Source organism: Achroia grisella, unplaced genomic scaffold (genome assembly GCF_030625045.1).
Source record: "Achroia grisella isolate CSIRO2021 unplaced genomic scaffold, CSIRO_AGI_Agris_v1 utg841, whole genome shotgun sequence".
NCBI lineage: Eukaryota > Metazoa > Arthropoda > Insecta > Lepidoptera > Pyralidae > Achroia > Achroia grisella.
In genome coordinates, this window is record NW_026713039.1 from 2,850,203 (window position 1) to 2,865,774 (window position 15,572).

General features: G+C 34.2%; 1 protein-coding gene across 4 annotated transcripts in view; it reads right to left on the bottom strand.

The window, feature by feature from the left end:
- LOC131852223 (PTB domain-containing adapter protein ced-6) overlaps nucleotides 1-15,572 on the bottom strand; it is a 74,981-nt gene that overhangs the window by 3,155 nt on the left and 56,254 nt on the right. For all 4 annotated transcript variants that reach the window (XM_059202865.1, XM_059202866.1, XM_059202864.1 and 1 more), the window contains 8 exons: nucleotides 12,025-12,142; nucleotides 9,871-10,035; nucleotides 5,103-5,344; nucleotides 4,360-4,462; nucleotides 3,564-3,732; nucleotides 2,550-2,664; nucleotides 1,760-1,848; nucleotides 227-310 (listed from right to left, as the gene is read on the bottom strand). In XM_059202865.1, coding sequence (XP_059058848.1) covers nucleotides 227-310; nucleotides 1,760-1,848; nucleotides 2,550-2,664; nucleotides 3,564-3,732; nucleotides 4,360-4,462; nucleotides 5,103-5,344; nucleotides 9,871-10,035; nucleotides 12,025-12,141 — 1,084 coding nt within the window. In that variant the 5' untranslated portion in view covers nucleotide 12,142. The remainder of the gene's footprint in view (nucleotides 1-226; nucleotides 311-1,759; nucleotides 1,849-2,549; nucleotides 2,665-3,563; nucleotides 3,733-4,359; nucleotides 4,463-5,102; nucleotides 5,345-9,870; nucleotides 10,036-12,024; nucleotides 12,143-15,572) is intronic.

Here is a 15,572-nt window from a genome sequence, read left to right on the forward strand (position 1 = left end):
TCTAGAATCGAATTAGTTATTATTAATCGAATAAATCATATAACCTTTCTTAAAGTCGGTTAAAAAGGAAAATATGTATCAGAAATTCCCATACAAATAATATTTGATTCCAATCTACTGTACTAAAAAAGATTCTATTTTACATATTTATAAAGCATACTTTTGTTAATTTTACACAACTTACGAAATTAATCAATTTTACAATCATTAAACATAAAATACTAACGCAGTGGCGGAGTGGGTGTGGCGTTCTCGACGGGTGCAGCGAACCGAGTCACGGGTTCAGACTCGTATGCGCGTGGGTCGAAGTCTGCAATTAGTGAGAAAACAACTTAATTACATGTACAAATGAAAGTGAAAGTCGTTAGATGCTGACTGCGGTATGTAAACTATGGTATTCTGTAACACACTCTCACAGTAATGACAGTTATTAGGAAATAACTTGAATAAAACCATAGACACATAAACAAAAGCAATAAACAAATAGGTCAAAAAAAAAATTTTTTTTCAGTTACTAACAGCATAAAAGTTCGTTTCTATAAATTTTGATAGGTGATAAGGTTTTTAAATGTAAGATCTTATAAAAATACAATAAATACTAAATATTATATGGAATATATAAGCGATAAATCAGCCATTTATCTATTTAATATTTATTGTATTTTTTAATGACTTATTTATGTTCTTTGTAAAATACTTACAGTGCAATAAATAAAATAAATATATATAATCCAATATTTGAAGTATTTAGCATACAATGATATATCATACAACATAAATACATTATATATCTACCTTAAAAACAATAGCCTCCTTTCGCGGCGGTAGGGTAAAAATAATATATAGGTATTTTATTCCTCATTTTGAAGTAGAAATAGAAATAATCTTTATTCAAATAAACTCATTACAAGCACTTTTGAATAGTCATATTTTGAATCTACCACTCATTCGGAATGCAGATTCATCACAAGAAGAATGAGCAAGAAACTTGTGTGTTGCTCTTTTTAATAGATGATTTTTTTTATATAAATAATTACAAGTGATTTATATATTTATTTATTGATTATCGCATGCCTTTTGAATGCGATAATCAACATATAAATCGCTACGCACTCATTATTAGTGTAATCAGATAATATTGTCAGTGCTATGGATTTAAAGTTTTTCTATAAAAATATTATTATCGTTAACGAATTTTTCAATTTTGTAGTAAGCTTTTTTTGCAAAGGAACTGTTTTAGTTAACATTTAAATCTTTTTTCTGGCAGATTTATAACAGATTCTGGTATTTTATTGTAAAACCTTACGCAACTGCCATAAAACGAATTACTAACTTTAGCCAAACGACATTTAGGTAAAATCAGTTTGTTATTGTTACGTAAGCTTTTATTGGTGCAATCACTAACTCTTTTGAGAACTGTCTATATTCTTCCTGGCATAGATGATATTTTCATAAATGTATTGAGAAGCAACGGTGAGGATATTTGTTTCCTTAAAACATTCTCGCAATGACTCCCTGGAACCCATACCATAAATGGAGCGAATGACCCTCTTTTGTAAAGTAAATATTCTATTTATATCAGCTGCTTTGCCCCATAATAAAATACCATAAGTAATGAAGTGTATTCTAATTCTTCAATAATAGCGAATAATTTAAAAAATAATCTTAAGTTCTTAAGTTACAATCTTAGTTACAAACAGGTATAAAAATAGACGAAAGAACAATATATATGCAGGTATAATAAAAGTTTTGAACTTACCACTATCTGAGTCCGAATTCAGTAGTAATCCTTCCAGTTTAGTGCCTACTACGGGATTCTTGCTTGACGACAGATCGCCCAAGAGTTTACTGTAAAGAAAGAAATAAAATCGATTAATAACTATAAATACATTAATATTAGTGATATTACCAATATTAAAGTTATGTTTCGGTTTTCTATATAGACTTGCCAAAAATTTCGGTAATAATCGGTTTTGTAAATGTCAACCTATAATTGACATAGAATACAACCTGTTTATTGCAACTGTGGATCTTTGCCTGTTCCATCACTGAAAAGGAGATGGACGAATATGGGAAAAAAAGCAACTGAATTTGTATTGTCAATTATAATGTGATATTTATATATAAAAATAAATTTGTAGTTGACAGAGTTTTTATTTTTTCATAATTTTTTTATTTTTTCATAATTGTTTTTATTTTTATGTTTTGGCTCCTGCGAACTTTTGATGTTTTTTTTCTTTTAAATGTATTCGATTCGACAGGCTAAGAGCATATCCCATACTGGCCAATTAAAATAAATTAATGTTAAAGTGTTATAGATGACAACTGATATAAATACTTATAGACAATATTTTTTTGTAAATACATAATATGCATAAAAAACACCCAGACTGATTGACACAAACAACAAGACTCATGAATACAAGTGTTTGCACCATGCGAGAAATCGAACCCGTGACCATCGGAAGTAAAGCGGTGTGTTAAACCGCTAGACCACCGAGGCCGTCAGTATTATTATAGATAAGATATGGTATTATGAAGCTACATACCCAGTATTAAAGTTGTTTTTCCCATTGTGCGTGGGTGGTGGTGTGGATAACAATAAGTTGTTGTCGTTGCTAGAATTGAACGTATCTGTTGAATTGTTGGACAGTGCGTCTGTTGCTGGAAATAAATATAAAAAAAATTAAATTACTTAAAAAAAATTACGTACCGTACTTACTGTAAATATATACTACTAGCTGACTCGCGCAGCTTCGTCTGAATCAAAATTACTTGAATATACTAGCTGTGCCCGCGATTTCAGCCGCGTTAGATTATTAGCCTATATGTTATTTTGATGTATAAGCTATATTACTGTAAAGTTTCATTAAAATCAACCTTTCGCATTTATATTATTACTATGATTTCGCCCAATTTACATAATACCTTTTTAAATTGTAGCCTATGCGTTATTCTGACGTATATGTTATATTACTGTAAAGTTTCATCAAAATTCGTTTAGTAGTTTCTGCGTGAAAGTACAGTAAGTACAGTAAATCAAGTATAGCTCAGGCTTGTGTCACTTTCATACAAATGTGCTAACGTTTCCCTATCATACATACATATTTTATAAATTCATGCATAATAAAAACGCCTAGTCATCCAAGTCACCCAGATACGTGATCTCCCCTGGGAACCTGATAAATTGCCATTTGCCTAGATGGGCTGACTCACCTGACCTTATGTGCTCATCGTATGATGCTCTACTGATGCCTCCACCGGGTGTACAATTTTTTTTATTGGGTTGTTTGGACTATTGTCAGGTGCTTCGACCTGTAGCACTGTGACCTACATAGATCTATTGTGCTCACCCTTTTTCAGAGTCCGCTACCTAGACCCGTCAGGGACAAGAATTGAAGGATATTCTTGTAAGTGCGATGGTTTTTATCTCCTGAGGATAGAGTGTAAACTTTCCAAAGGAGATATTTCGTTTATGCATGAGTGGGCTACAACCACATAGGATGTGTAGTGGCGTTTCCTCTTCAGTTTCAAAAATATTTTTATGAGTTAATTGTACTTACAGATTTCAGGCGTTTTGTTCCCGTTCATAGCGCTGAAACCGTTGGCGAGTGTGAGAGAGGAGATCTGTTTCTCTAACTCTGGTGGTGGTTTGAACTCGGCGATCTCTGAGAGGCTGTTCCTCGCTAGGTACGCTGACAGATCATCCTTGTATGTAATCTTTGATAACTCCTGCAAAATAATTTTATTATTTATAATGCTTTATTGAATGTGGATGGTTATAAGGGCAGAGGGAGGCCGAGAAAGAGATGGATGGACTGTGTGAAAGATGATATGGTAAGAAAGGGAGTAAATAACGCGATGACTGCGAACAGGGATGAATGGAAGAGAAAAACATATTACGACGACCACAAATAAATGGGATAAGGAAGAAGCAGATGATGATGATAATGATTTATTTGCACTAACATTAAAAGTAGATATATTTAAAAATATAACAATAGATTAAAGAAAGAATATTACAGAAGGCGCTCTTATCGCTAACGCAATCTCTTACAGACAACCTTAGGAAAGGGAGTGGCACTAAATATTCAGCAGGCGGTACATAAGTGGACTAGACAACTGATATAAATACATATATTTGTTTGTAAATACATAATATACATAGACACTAACCGATACGAACAATCATATTCATGAATACAAATGTTTGTACCGTGTAGGAATTGAAACCAACGAGTGTTAGGAATTGAATCCGTGACCATCAGAAGTAAAGTGGTGTGCTAAACCACTAGACCACCGAGGCCGTCAAAAAAGACTAGTATTTGTAATTTTTTTTTTATTACTTTTATTTATTACCTGTAAACGATTTTTGTACGCGTTCACCTGCAGTTCTAATTTCTTGTTGTGCAAACTGAGTTTCTGCATCTCAATATACTTTCCATTATCGTTCAAGAATCTCCTGGAATTAAAAAAGAAAAAAGAACATGTATTTGACACACACACACACACATATATACTCTTTTATTTATTCTTAGTCTGTGGTCAAATTGGGAATAGATTAATATTATTTGTCTATAGTCTTATTGAATGTTAAATTAATATTGGTCGAATTTCGACAATGGAATGATTTTAAAATATGCTCAAGCGCAGTGATGGCTGACTCATCCGTCATATTGGTGAACGAGTGCTGCTTGTAGGGACTGATCTGCTCTTATCACTACGACTGATTTAATCTTATTGTATATTTATATTTGATCTTAATAGTGCTGGTTGGTAGTTTGTATTCACACATTTTGACTTGTAAATGTAAACTTACAATGATTGTTTAAAAGAGCAACACTCAAGTTTCTTGCTCGTTCTTCTTGTGATGAGACAGCTTTCCGAACGAGCGATAGATAAAAGAAACTGTTATGACTATTCAGAAGTGCTTAAATTAAGTTTATTTGAATAAATGATTTTCTATTCTGTTCTATTCTATCAACACAAGCTTACAAGATGAATACTACTTTATTGACAATTGGGGGTAATAATAAAAACATAAGCAGCAGACTACAAACATAATACACTACAATAAGTAAAAAAACTAAATAAAAATTTACCTGTAAGCTAAATCGAAAGCTTGACCGATAGTTAAAGTAATTTCCGAGGCTAGTTTTGTTGATATAAAAACAAAACACTCGTGTTTTTCAAGGTTGGGGGTGTTGTCGTGGCCGTTCACACCGTTGACAGTGCTGCCACCTTTGGCGATGAACGAGAAGTACTTTTTCGCGCCTTTATCATCCGCGCAGTATGATATCCGGTGAAGCGGGAACTGGTACATAATGTTGTTGGATCTTGGCTCCTGGAAAGAAAAAAAAATTGCTATTTGTTTCCGTATTATAGCCTGACTCGACCGAAATTTCGACGGCCTGAGCCGAGGTTTGAACCCCTAGCGGTGTCCTCAGACTAAAGTGGTATCCGTCAGGTGGGAGTTGGCCTTTAGCTGCTCCATAAGTCCTTCTGCTGTTAGGAGTGCCTTTGAAGCTGTAAAGGCCAGCTGCGGCCAACAGCATTAGAGTGGCCCGAAAAAGAACACGATGGACCCGGAACCCGCACAGTTAATCCATGGAATATTTAGAAGTTTGTCTCTCTTACATTACATTTACTCTTTTTACAGTGCACTGAATAAAATATTTTCTTTCTTTCTTTCTTTCTTTCTTTCTTTCTTTCTTTCTTTCTTTCTTTCTTTCTTTCTTTCTTTCTTTCTTTCTTTCTTTCTTTCTTTCTTTCTTTCTTTTTTATATCAGTTTTTTAGTAGCCATACACAAGCTCTGCTTAGCTCTGGACTAGACGGCGCTGTGTGAATCATCCAAGCATATAAATAAAATTGGAGTGTCAGTCTGTAATATTGAAATAACCATTTTTTACTACATGCATATGAATATAAATACGGTACATACACCAAATTAACATTTTTTACAATTTTGGCTGTCTGTCTGTTTGTTCCGGTTAATCTCTGAAATGGCTGGACCGATTTTGACGGAACTTTTTTTGCTAGGTAGCTGATGTAATATGAAGTAACTTAAGATACTTTTTTTTTAGAAAATTAAAGTTAAATTTCTCTTCGGGTACATTTGGGTACAGCTAGTTATTATTGTAAAATAGCTATATGACATTTTTATACAGACAACACCGCAGTAGAAGCCACTACTATATTCCTATTGACTGCACCCTAGTCTCCACTTTTCCGCCACAACGAGCACACAAGGTCGCTAATACATTAAACCGCTCTCTATTGTTGTACCACAGGTAATTCCGGTATTATACACTAGTTGACTACCCATGTATGAACTAATAGACGGCTGAATTACATGTTTATATTATTTTTAACTGGCCGATTTGCCTAATTTCGTTTACGTCTCACCTAAAACACCTTTTTAGATACCTAGAGCCTGGATGACACACAAAATTCACCTTTTTAGATAATATTCCTGTAATGGAATGGTGCACCCGCGTGTTCTAATGGTATACGCTGGCGGGGCTCCAGTGGAGGATGATAGGATGAGCATAAAGTCAGATCAGTTGGCTTAAAGTGAGAATTACGACAAAATATAACATTATTATTTATAAAGAAAAGAAGTTTTATACGTAAAATTAAAAAAATCACAAATTAATTGTATTTTTTTTTATTGGGGATTTGGGCTATTATCAGACGCTAAGACTTGTAACACTGCGACTCGTATAGATCTATTGTGCTCGCCCTTATTCAATTCGCTACTTAGACCCGTGAGTAACAAGAATTAAAGTAAAAATTAATTGTAACACTGTCGAAATATCGGGAACTTAACAAAAATAAAACGTGGTAAGATCCCGTGATTTTCTATAAATAATGACGACGTCAAATTTAAAAAAGGATTTAAGTTTAAAACTGTACATTTATTACTAGTATTTACATAACCTAATTGTACACCTAAGAACCTAAAATTAAAAAGCTTAAAAAAAATATATAATATGATGACTAAAATATATTATTAAAAGGGGTCCCTTTAGGCAAGGTTTTAATTTAATTTAAATTAATAATTTAATAAATGGATTTAATATATTTTTTAATTTTAATATTATATATAGAAATAAAAAAAAAAAAATTATGACACTGTCGAAATATCGGCAACTCAATAAAAATGAAACGTGGTAAGATCCCGTTATTTTCTGTAAATAATGACGACGTCAACTTTTAAAAAGGATTTAATATATTTATAGTAAACAAATAATAATATAAATGTTTTAAACGTGTGACATTCGTACCCGCGACCATCGGAAGTAAGCCAGTGTACTAAACTTCCATACCACCGAGGCCGTCTAATTTCATAATGGTTGGTTAAGCTGTTAAGGAGTGAGAGCGAAACAAACAAACTCACTTATGCAATTATACAGTTAAGGTACTTAGTTTACATTTGTAAAAACCATAGTCAACAAACACTATCTGAAACTCTAAATAACAGAGTACTTTTTTGCAATCACGGAAAACGCGAATCTTGGGTCGTTACCTTTATTTTTATAAAAGTTCTTAAAAAAACAGTCCTATTCAGTCAGACTCTATGTCATGATGACATTCTATTTTCAAATTTAGATTTTAAATAATAGTACACTATGATAAAATTGCTATATGATCATAAGTCTGGGCGCACACTGAATTTCGTTTTTAAAAGATAAATAGCGAAGCGCAGGAACAGCGAGATACAGCTTTATTTTACTGTTATGTTACGATAAGTAGCGAAGCGCTGTAACAACATGATATAGCTGTATGTTATGATACGTGCTGGATGCCAACCGTACGAGGCTCATCGTTCATCTTAGAAATACGACATTCTTGGCCTTTGGTACTAGCAAATTTCATCATCGAATAATTTAGTACGAGATTTTGAACAACGAAAATTAGTCAAAAAATCATGACATTTTTTTTAAATGTCACATATTGTAACTTTTAACGTATCACGTCCCGCCCCTTTTTAACGTGTCTAGTAAATTATGGATGCCCCCTAACAGGCATATCAACTACGTAAACATACAAGTTTCAGTACAACACAAATTCTGTAATTACAGGAAGTCAATTAAGCGTATTGTATACACGAAGTGATGACTGAAATTAGTTACTTTGTTACTTGATTACTATGACTGTGCGTTCAGGATTTGTTTTAAACATTTTATCGAGTTTTGTGCAATAATGTTTATAAATACTCTTCTACTCTCCCCGGCTTTGCTCGGGTGTACATGTATTATACATATAAACCTTCCTCTTGAATCACTCTATCTATTAAAACCGCTTTAAAATCCGTTACGTAGTTTTAAAGATTTAATCATACAGGACGGACAGACAACGAAAGCGACTTTGTTTTATACTAGTGTAGTGACTAGCTAATAACCGCGACTGCGTCTGTATTTTTGGAAGATAAAGCAATTTTTTTTATTATCTTTAGAATAATACAGATCTATTAAATCACATCAGTTGTACATTGCTGCATGGCCGATAGGGTGTAACTGTTGATACATATACTATATTAGCTGTGCCTGCGGTTTTACCCGCGTTACATTCAATATAAAATATAGTATGTCTATTATTCTGATGCATAAGCTATATACTGTAAAGTTTCATCAAAACCCATTCAGTAGTTTTTGCGTGAAAGAGTAACAAACATCCATACTCACAAACTTTCGCTTTTATAATATTACTAGCTACTCGCCTCGGCTTCGCTCGGGTGTACATGTATTATACATATAAACCTTCCTCTCGAATCACTCTATCTATTAAAAAAAACCGTCACAGACTTAAAAATTTAATCAATACATAGACGGACATACAGCGACAGCGAGTTTGTTTTATACTATATAGTGATTGCGATGTATTAAATAATTATTAATTGTTATTTTTTTAAAAGCAAAAGAATAATATTACTATGTAGGTAAGAGATACAACATCATATAACATAATATATGGTACATAGTACGTGATGAATTTTTAAACTATACATAACAGTTGCGTAAGTGTGAAGTTATACGATATGGCGGTCAAATGACGCTAATGGCGTACACCAATTCGCGATGGAATTGTAAATGAGCGATAGTTAAAAGGGAAAGTAAAGTTGGTCTAACGCCCTGATTCCATTCGGTGGTAATTGTGTTCCGTTTTACGCAGAATAAAGAATTTTTTCTTTAGCGGTTCACACCGTATTGTTTGAGATCGTCGCGGGTTCTATTCTCGTCCTATACAAATATTTATATTAATGAGTATGACTATGAACAAAATATTTAATTATTTACATCAGAGAGAATATAAAAAAAGAAAGAAAATATTTATACAATACACATAAGCTTGATGTTGGGTCTCACGCCCTAATACCAATTGTGTTCCGTTTTACGCAGATTAAGATTTTTTTCTTTAGCGATTCACACCGTCCTGTTTGAGATCGTCGCGGGTTCTATTCTCGTCCGATACGAACATTTATATTAATAAGTATGATGATGAACAAAATATTTAGTTATTTACATCAGAGAGAATAAAGAAAGAAAGAAAATATTTATACAATACACATAAGCTTGATGTTGGGTTTAACGCACTAATACCATTTGGTGGTACATAATTATGTTCCGTTTTACGCAGATTAAATATTTTTTTTTCTACATTTCATTTGTTGATTTTTCTGTTTTGTTAGCATGTATCGGCTGTGTAACTGTGTATCGACGCTACCGTCGTCAATGCCGTGATCATAGAGACAATTTGAATTTATATTTTATTATTATTTCTTATGTATATTAGTCTTTAAGATATAAATAATATGGACCATGTAGCCTGAATTATATAAAATAAATAAATTACATAAATTTTGATACCTGTATGGCAACACCGTCGACCGATATCGTGATCTCGACCTTTTTACATTTGGCCGCATCTTTAGTTTCTGACTTCTTGAGTTGTTGTGTGAACTGCAGTTTTTTTATTGCGTCCTTGACTACCTCTATGCCTTTGGGTTGGTCTACTTGTGTGCATCCGAGGAACTGTAACGAAAGCATTACTAAAATAAATAAAACGTAAAGCAATGTAACGTAACCATTTCATTAATATTAGTTACTAAAAAAAATAGAACTATATTAAACTGGAGGGAGTAAAAACAACATATGCATGATGACTAGAGCCCTCACAGGACACTGCAAATTAAACAAGCATATGGACAAACTAGACCTATGCACGACAAGAATCTGCAGATTCTGCCAAACTGAAGAGGAAACGCCGCTTCACATCGTATGTGGTTGTAGCCCACTCATGCATAAATGAAATATCTCCTTTGAAAAGTTTACACTCTTTCCCGAGGAGATAAAAACCATCGCTCCTAAGAATATCCTTCAATTCTTGTCCCTGACGGGTCTAGGTAGCGAACTTTGAAAAAGGGCGAGCACAATAGATCTATGTAGGTCGCAGTGCTACAGGTGCTACAAACATCTGACAGTAGCTCAAACAACCCAATAAAAAAAAACTGGGGGAGGAGATTCTTAGCCGAGGTTCGAACCCCTAGCCCTCAAAGTATAGTCGTATCCGTCAGGTATGAGTAGGCCTTCAGCCGCTCCATAAGGTCCTTCCTTTGATTTGGAGTGCCATCTGCACTCGCCCCCTAACGTTTACACCCTAGCAGTATGACCGGGTAATGAGCATATACTCGAGGCCCGTACTCAACAGCCCATTTTAAAGGCCCGCGGAAGAACCCCCTGCTGCCCCCTAACGTTCGGTGAAGCTGTAAAGGCCAGCTGCGGCCAACAGCATTAGAGTTATCCGAAAAAATAGTAGTACATACTTAGTAATATTCTGACTAGTTCCAATTAGGAAACTAGTGCCTCATTTCTTGACTGCCTGTGGTTTAGCGGTTTAACATCTCGACTTGCTTTCAATGGCCAAGTTCGAGTCCTCGTATGGTACAAAGTATTATATGTATATATGAATATAATTGTTTGTATGTATTTACTAAAAAAAATCTAAGTATTTATATCAGTTGTCTAGTAGTTAGTACCCCTAACACAAGCTCTTGTTAGCGTAGAACTACTATGAATATTTTGTTTATTGGGATTTTCGTAGAAAGTTAATAAGTTATTAAAGTTTTTGATTCATATACTAATATAATATATATAATATTATAATTAATATAAACATTAATATCAGTGCGATAGTATGTCACACATGGTCCAAATAGTTTCGTATATCTACACTATCAAATGTTGGGGGCGTCGTATCTCTCGCACTCATGTCCATGTTAAATCGTGTAATATTGATTTATTTTCACTACCTATTCTATTAATAGAGTATAATATATAATGGCGTCAGTGATCCAGTGGTTTAGTACCAGTAGGTTTAGTTCGATTCCTCGCACGGTATATGGAAAACATTTGTATTCATGAGTTTGATTGTTTGTATTGGGCTGGGTGTTTTACATGTATAGGTATTAGCTGTGCTCTCGGCTTCACCCGCGTTAAATTTCAATATAAAATATAGCCTATATGTTATTCTAATGTATAAGCTATATAACTGTAAAGTTTCATCTAAATCCGTTCAGTAGTTTTTGCGTGAAAGAGTAACAAAGATCACAAACTTTCGCGTTTATAATATTACTAGCTACCCACCCCGGCTTCGCTCGGGTGTACATGTATTATACATATAAACCTTCCTCTTGAATCACTCTATCTATTAAAAAAACGCTTCAAAATCCGTAGCGTAGTTTTAAAGATTTAAGCATACATAGGGACAAACAGCGACAGCGACTTTGTTTTATACTATGTAATTATTATTAAGATTAAGATAAATATTAATAAACAAAAGAATATCCATGTATATCTATCAGTTGTCTAGTACCCATAACACAAGCTGTGTTTTGTTTGCGATTAGATGGCGCTGAGTGAATTGTGGATGGAAAAAAATCTTAGGGGACGTTTACCACTTACGGTAGGGCGAAACTGTTTTTCATTCCAGTAACATTTTAAAAAAAAAGATGATGTACCAACCTTGACAAGATACGCTACATGTCCTTTGACTAAGGCGTCGGGCGCGTGTATCCAGTTTCGGCCGTTGGGGGCACCGTTGGTTTTACCACGCCCCTGCCAAAACAGCAGGGTGGACATTCTGAAACAACAGAAAATACATTTAAAAAAAATCTAAGACCCCCCACCTGATGGTAAGTGGTAACTGTCACCTGTATACATGAATAGCACCACAGGTATCGCTTTGGATAATGGAATCATGCACCGGCTTGTGCTAATGTTTTACGCTGGCGAGGCACAAGTGGAGGATGATAGGATGAGCATGAGGTCCGGTCAATTTCCAGCGTGTAGGTCAACCTGACATGTTACACTGCTAGAAATGGATACACCAATCCATATTGCCAATAATCACCTTCCCTCCCCCCCTGGACATGAAATTATCATATGACGGCTGTGATAACATTTACGGTGAGAAAAGGAGATTGTTAGTAATGAGAACAAGAACTCCATTGCTAGCAATGTACCAATTTAGGTCGACCTGACCTCATTCTCATCTTATCATTCTCCACTAGGCCCCGTCATACCATTAGCGCAGCGGGTCAGCCATTCCTTTTTCATCCATTATAAAAGAAAGACTATTACGGAGTCATTCCGAAGGTGCACTACCTCTTATGCTGTAATTTCGCTGCCTAACCTCACCCTACAACCGAAACAGCTTACAAAGCAAGCTGCTTGACGACTAAAATAGATAAAACAGTGGCATGCAGGCGATTTCGATGCTGGCAAACACGCATATGGCCCATCTGATTTATCATTCAAAAACGTCTTCAATCAATAAGTATCTCTGTTATTCCGCATGTGATAAATTATAATACTAGACGTTGGTGTGTATACTAATGATTTTGTATAGACGATTATGTTAAACTATTAACCTAATTTTTCCCGCGCAAAAAACATCACTTGTCAATAACCATAGACAAAAAATAATGTAAATAGACACGCAAGATTTCCATGCGGATTATTATGAATCATTAACATAGATTATGGCCAACGTGCAAGCGTTTCTTTTTTATTATAGTTGTCTACATTCTACATAGAAAAGCGATTTTTATCTGATGGCGTGTACACTTCCATCATAATATTTGAATAATTTATCGTCAGGTGTTAATTCAGTCGCGGTCGCAAAGTCTGCATGATCTATCAATAAAAAAATAAACTTTAACATGTCTGTATGGGGACCGTTCCTGTGCCTTTATATCGTAATTAAAATTAAAAAGATAGTGAAAAACTTTTGTTTGTCTTCACTTTTAAGAAAAAATAAAAATAATATTTTTAATAAGTGCTTTTTGTAAGGAATGTATAATAAAATTATGGATACTTATTACATATCCATTAAAGCATCACATTCAGTCTGAATACCATTGTATTTAGCAACTAGTTATTATTTAAATATTTTTCATTATATTATATACAATAAAAATTCTTTCATTAATTTTGCTAGAATTGACAAGTACCACACGTTGCGATATCAACGTCAAACGCGCACCTTAGATATCAACGTCAAACAGATGTATGGGCTTAGTCTTTTTGCCTTTCCAAAATAGTAACAAAAGAAATTAGCCATACAGCTATGGAGGTTGGTGATATAATCAATTGCGAACATATTATTAACTCTACGAACAATAATTGTTGGTTATATCCTTGATAGTACGTCGTGACATGATCGATATGTATGTGCTGAATAAATTGTGCATAATTACGAACATTTTCCGGATCTAGGAGTATAAAAAAACATCTACACTAATAATAAATCCGTTTTTTGTAGGTATAACCGGCCGAATTTAATAGACCATTCAGATTGAAAGCATGTTATTAAGGATATTATCATTTTCATCGACAGTTGAAAGAAGTTATTATAATTGGTGTAAAGTGGAGATTTTATTTTCCCGCCAGATTTTTTTTGTAATAAAGAACACAACGTAATATTGTAATTGAGTACGTACTTAAAAATATTAGAAAAAATATGTAAGCAGACGTACGAATAAAAGATATAACTTGGCCGCACTATTGTATGGAATCCTATAGAACGCAAGCTCTTTGTGAAATGGACAATTTCGAATGATTTTTTGAAAATGGAAGATATTAATTTATTTCTGATATTGTGACGCACATAGTAAAGATACATAATAAGTTATTCAATTATTATTTACTGATTATTTGAGCCACTTTTCAATTCAAAAAAATTAACAGTTCTATTCTAAATTCAAAAACGTAAACATACAAGGTCGATGCAATTTTCGACCTTATTCGCTGCTAAATAGTGATCACACAATTATTTAGCACCCTGTTGTCAAATACATGTAAATAGTCAATACGCTAGTCTACATAATGTCTTAGGGTTCTGTATATTTTAAATCTGTTCTGGAGGCGTAACTCAGCGTAACTCTGTGTCAGTTATTTGGTTTATTTATAATATTAATCTAGGCAGTTGTTTTACTTTTAACAAAAAATTTAGTTAGGTTATCGTTATGAATTCATAAGGAATTAATTTTCCGAATAATTGTTCGACATGTTGCCCACGGCTACCTTTTACCATCGCACCGTTCGCTATCAACAAGGAATTCGTCCCCATACACTGGAACCTAAGTGGTCTCGGACAGTGCGGTTTCAGAGGAGTTTTCTCCCGCGTACACTTAGATTGTGTAAATGAAATACCAAGGTTTTGTCGAGAGACTTGGGGTTTGTCAAGAAGAGTAAATGTATTAAGGTTTATTAAGGGTAGGCAACGTGCTCGTGACACATCTAGTGTTTCAGGCGTCCATAGGCTACGGTAATCGTTTACCATCAGACGGGCCGTATGCTTGTTTGTCACCATCGTAGTATTAAAAGAACTTTTTCTGTTTCCAGGCTAAATAGATATCGAATACGATTTTTTTTAAGTACATTATTATTAATGGGTACAAAAAATCCCTACCTCTGAAGATTAGATTTAAAATAGAACTACGGAATTCTAAATCTTAGTTCGACGTTCTACAAAGGTCAGTGGCGGGTAAACGCCTTGTCGGCGGCCATGTTTGAATACAAATTACAAAATGCGTTGTGTCACATAAACATATATTTACAGTCAAAGCTTTGTATAGTTTCATTGCGCATTTTTTTGCGGAAATTAATATTTATAATGGAATGGTACACCTGCCTGCGCTAACGGTATACGCTGGCGGGGCACCAGTGGAAGATGATGAGTATGAGATCAGGTCAGTTTGGCAAATTAACCAGGAATTTATCACGATGGTTTCCAGGGGGAATCGCGTGGAGGTCAACCTGACATGGTACACTGTTAGCAATGGGGTTCAAGGGTAACAAGTCGACATTATCAATTATTACCAATCTCTCCACGCTGTAGTAGATTTGCCACGTAATAGAAGTTTGTAAGCAAACCTACATCAATAGAGATATTTTTGGTTTTGAAATGAGTTAGAGATAGGATGGCACTGCGGACTTCCATCATGCATATATATCCTTATTAAAAAAAAAGTTTTGTAGTATATAAAAAAAGAAAGATTGACCTACCA